General features: G+C 59.6%; 2 protein-coding genes across 5 annotated transcripts in view; one reads left to right on the forward strand and one right to left on the reverse strand.

Moving 5' to 3' along the window:
• Nucleotides 1-2,404: 2,404 nt before the first annotated feature.
• Nucleotides 2,405-3,421, reverse strand: LOC109320385 (cytochrome c oxidase assembly factor 3 homolog, mitochondrial). The gene is made up of 2 exons (XM_019550473.1): nucleotides 3,068-3,421; nucleotides 2,405-2,985 (listed from the first exon to the last, which is right to left on the reverse strand). The coding sequence occupies exons 1-2, from the start codon at nucleotides 3,372-3,374 to the stop codon at nucleotides 2,882-2,884; spliced, it is 411 nt and encodes a 136-aa protein (XP_019406018.1). The 5' UTR covers nucleotides 3,375-3,421; the 3' UTR covers nucleotides 2,405-2,881.
• Nucleotides 3,381-4,099, forward strand: part of CNTD1 (cyclin N-terminal domain containing 1) — a 6,529-nt gene continuing 5,810 nt past the window's right edge. For 3 of the 4 annotated variants that reach the window (XM_019550470.1, XM_019550469.1, XM_019550472.1), the window contains exon 1: nucleotides 3,381-3,944. In XM_019550470.1, the coding sequence (XP_019406015.1) occupies nucleotides 3,571-3,944 (374 nt within the window). In that variant the 5' untranslated portion in view covers nucleotides 3,381-3,570. The remainder of the gene's footprint in view (nucleotides 3,945-4,099) is intronic. The other variant, XM_019550471.1, reaches the window with a different exon arrangement.

Consider the following 4,099-nt stretch of genomic DNA (forward strand, 5'->3'; position numbering starts at 1 on the left):
TCATGAAACAGGTTACAAGTTATGTAAGAAGCTAAAAATAACTGCCAAAGTCGGGAGGATGTGTGCCTCAGCTGGCAGCAGTATGGAGTCTGGCTAGCCCTGGCACCTGCCTAGCCCTGTACAGCCCTGTCCTTGGAAAGCTGCTCCCTACATGGAGGCAGGCAGCAGGGTCCTGCCAGGCAGCACAAGTGATCTGCAGTAACCTGGGCTCTGGCTCTGTTGCACATGCAGCCTTCGCCAGCTGATACGCCCTCCCTCTGCAGTGAGCCCCCTGAGGCAGCTGAGCACCCCTATGCTCAGAGTGGCCCTCTCCCTAGCACTGTCTCTGCTGCCTGGAGCCCCTGACACTGGTGTGCACTGCCCTGTGCTGGATGGCCTTGCTTCCAAGAGGTCTCTCCTGCCCCAGGGGCTGTGCCAGGAACAGTTGTGCATTTTCAGGTACTTGGTCTGAGACTGTTACATCTGTCCCCTTAGCTTGGTTTGGTTGCCTGTGCCTGAGGGGTGGGGCTAGTGGAAAGGATTGCTCTTGGGGGTGCATCTGGCCTCTGCTTTCTCCAGGCTGCCCTGTCCTAGCCTTGCAGGTGGTCTGCACTACCTGGAGGCCTCTGCTGTTCCTGGATAAGGCTGCTTTCCCGTCCCATTGCAATGCTGTCTCCGCAGCCCCTGCTGTGCTCCTGGCTTCCATCCACTGCCCACCAGCTGTTCCCCAGCATGTCTAGTGGGCATTGTGCATGGGCAGCAGCTGCAGACGTGCTTGTGGAGAGGAGCCAGTTCTAGCCGCTCCCATCTGGCTCTGTGCCCTCAGCTCCTCAGTCACTCTGAGCTGGCTGGATCCAGTGCAGGGCCGGTTTGTTCCCTGATTGCTGGCCTGGGAAATGGAAGCCACAAGCCTCAGGAATTTAAATTGCCCCCATGTGTTTAAACTTCTGGGGGTGCAGGGAGGTGAAGGAGGGCCTCACCACTGGTGGGTGGAAGCAGTCCTGGCTCTGGTGTGGTTTTGAGCAGTTGTGCTGAGCTCAGTCATTGCAGCGGGGTGAAAGGCTCTGTCTCTGTAGGTTGTAAAGGGAAATGGCATGTCCAAAGGTGAGTGATTGGGTAAGGGAGGTGTTTCCTCTAAGACCCTCCCAGTGGAGCTGTTTCTGTGCGCAGCTTGTAGCACTGTAGGTTGAGGTCCCAGAGACCTGGAGGGAGCATGTCCCTTGGCCTTAGGCCAGTCTAGGAGAGTCCTGTACCACTAAGCAATCCTTTGAGCTGTGGGTGGCCCTTGTGGGAAGGGACCTGCTGAACTGAGGGTGACTGCTCTTCCACAGGGTCTGAAACCCAACAGCTTCTATAAAGTGAAAGTGCCAGAGCTTAAGGAGATCAGAAGGCTGCATCTGCATGAATGAGAGGTGAGCACATGGGGCTGCTGTGCAGGCCCTAGGCAGCCTGGACCATGGGTCCTTGAGACAGATAAGGGGTGGCTGGGGTTTTAGGCTCTGTCTCAGCCCCAGTCCTGCTGTGGGTCTGTATAGTGCCTGGCCTCGGTGCTGCTGCACAGAGTCCTAACTGAGCCACATACCTGTAAGGTCAAGCTCCAGGCATGTGATCAACCACCTTACAGCCCCCCAGTCCTGCCCCATCTCTGCACAGTCCCTCCCCTTGTTCAGACTGCAGGAGCTACAGGGAAGTAGGGGGAGCCTGGCTCTGAAGGGAATGGGGGAGGGCACAGCAGAAAGGGAAAAGTATGCAACAGGGCAGTGACCCAACTCCACACACATAGCAGCAGTCTCTGGAGGGCCCCAGACCTTGGTTCAGAGTGCCTCCTTGTGGTGATCACTGCAAAGAGGTCAGCTCCCTCTAGCCTTTCCCACTGCATTTCATTCCCCCACACCTCCCCTCCTTTCAGCAGCAGCAAATGTAACTCAGTCTCTGAGGGACTCCCCAGGCACATTCTGCCCCAGGCCATGTTTGCTGAAGGCAGGGCTGGGACTATGGAAATGTGTGTGTCAACATCCCCCCTCTTCATCGCAGCTCTTGCCTCTGCTTCGCTCCCAGCCTCAAAGAGTCCAAAGATTGTGTGTGGATGGATGCTTTTGTCTCCTTGGGGGCCCTTGACCCAGAGCTATAAGCCAGCAGAAAAAGCCCAAGTACACTTATGCCTGTGTGTGTTGTAGTATCAGGCAAGTCCTCTGTCTTGCGCCATGCGCTGCCTGACACTCTGCCCTATGCTGAAGACAATGTCTGCTGTTCCAGAGCCAGGTGTGGCTAGCCCTAGGCTACCATGCAGCTCACCACCTGTTCCAGCTGAGCTGTGAGATGCTGCTGCCATGTGAAGTTCTGCTTCTGCCCTGGTAGAAAACAGAACAGGCTAATGATGTAAAAAACTTCCTTGTAGAGGGGTTGTGAATAAAGTAGAATGAACAAAGGGGAAGCAGTCTTTTATTGCTCCAAGACCACACAACTCCAGCAGCGGAGCAAGAGTGGCCACAAGGGCATCCTAAAGCAAACAATCCTTCCTTCTGTAAAAATGCATTCCAGTTCTCCCCCTTTTCCTGCCAAAGATGGATGAAAAACAAATCTCAGCTTGTGTTGCCTGGTTTATCCATAGGCTGGAGGACAGAGACAGACAGCCCTGTGCTACTAACTAGTATGCACATGTCGGATTCAGTAAGATGATAAAAATGAATGACTGAAATGGAAAATTTCCCTCCCTAACCTAAACATCTTAGGGAAGTAGGTTGCCGAAAATATCCCCACAGATTCTGCCCCCATGTACCTCTGCAGGGGTCAGGCCATAAAGGAATCCCTGCCTGCTGCGTAAGGGGCACAGGGGACCGGCCGCTCGCTTGGGTTCAGTGCGCCGCGAGGGTGGGGGGCGCACGGGCCGCCACAAGCCAGGTCAGCTAGTCGCACTCTTGGCCGCCCGGGCGCGGGCCGCCGCCGCCTCCTCCTCCAGGTCGTCGAGGAACCGCTCCTGGGATATCGAGTAGAAGGTGTAGGCGTCTGCGCGCCCGCTCAGGAAAACGCCGGCACCGCCCCTGGCCCGCCCGCCGCCCGGCCCCGCACCCCCGTCCCGGCAGGATACAAATGCCTAGCGTGATGGAGCCGATGCCGAGGGCCAGCAGCGCGTTGCGGCCGCGGAGCCTGCGCTGCATGACGCGCTGCTGATGCGCGTACTCCACGTTCTGAACGAGGCGGCGCTGCTCGGTGCTGAGGCCCGGATCCCGCGCGGGGTCGATCCGCTTCGCTACTGCGTCCTCGCGCGGCCCAGACGGCGTCGCCATACTGTGTGCTCGCTTCTTCCGCCTCGGAAGTGCGGCGGGCGGGGTGGCAACGTCACATCCGCACGGGCTCAGCGTGACGCCACCGGCGCCGGGCGCCGTTGCCACCATCTTTGGTAAGGGCCAAAACCGACTGACCCCCCCCCGATCCTCAAACCCCTCTCCCAGGCCTGGCCAATCTCCACGTGCGGCAAAACGTCTCGAAGCGTGAGAGAGGGAGGAAGAAAGGCGCGCAGCAATTGGGGGATCCACGTCACGTGACCAGAAGAAGCGCGGAGGAGTTGTGGTACCTCCACGCATTGTGAGGATGGCCCAGGCCGGCCGCGGCCGCCTTCCGTGCGCGTTCGGGCGGCTGCCGGGGCTGGCCTTCGGCGCGGCTGCCCCGGAGCTGCTGGAGGCGGCGCTACTGCGCCTGGCGGCCGACAATGAGCGGCGCCTGCGCGAGTTACCGGCGGCGGCGGGGTGCTTCCGCGAGCCGCGCGCCACGGGTCAGCAACGGCTCCGGCCGCGCCCCTGCCTTACCCTGCCCTTAGCGCGGAGGGCGCTGCTCTCCGCGCCCCGCCCCTCCCCTCCCGCGGGGACTCCAAGTGCCCTTCTCTCCGCAGAACTGATCTTCCTCCTAGCGGAGAAATGGCGCTTGGACCTCCCTGCCCGCTACCAGGCGGCGGAGATATTCAACAGGTACCGCCGCGCGCTGGGGGCCGGGCCTGCCTCGCCACCATTGAAGCCCCCGTAGTGCGATTCTGCGCGTGAAGAACACGGAGGGCCTCGGCACCTCCCGGCTTTGCTGCTCGAGCATTGGAAGATTGTCCTAAACTTGCCACGCACACGCATCC

This window comes from Crocodylus porosus, unplaced genomic scaffold, assembly GCF_001723895.1.
Source record: "Crocodylus porosus isolate Cpor-Errol unplaced genomic scaffold, CroPor_comp1, whole genome shotgun sequence".
Classification (NCBI taxonomy): Eukaryota; Metazoa; Chordata; order Crocodylia; family Crocodylidae; genus Crocodylus; species Crocodylus porosus.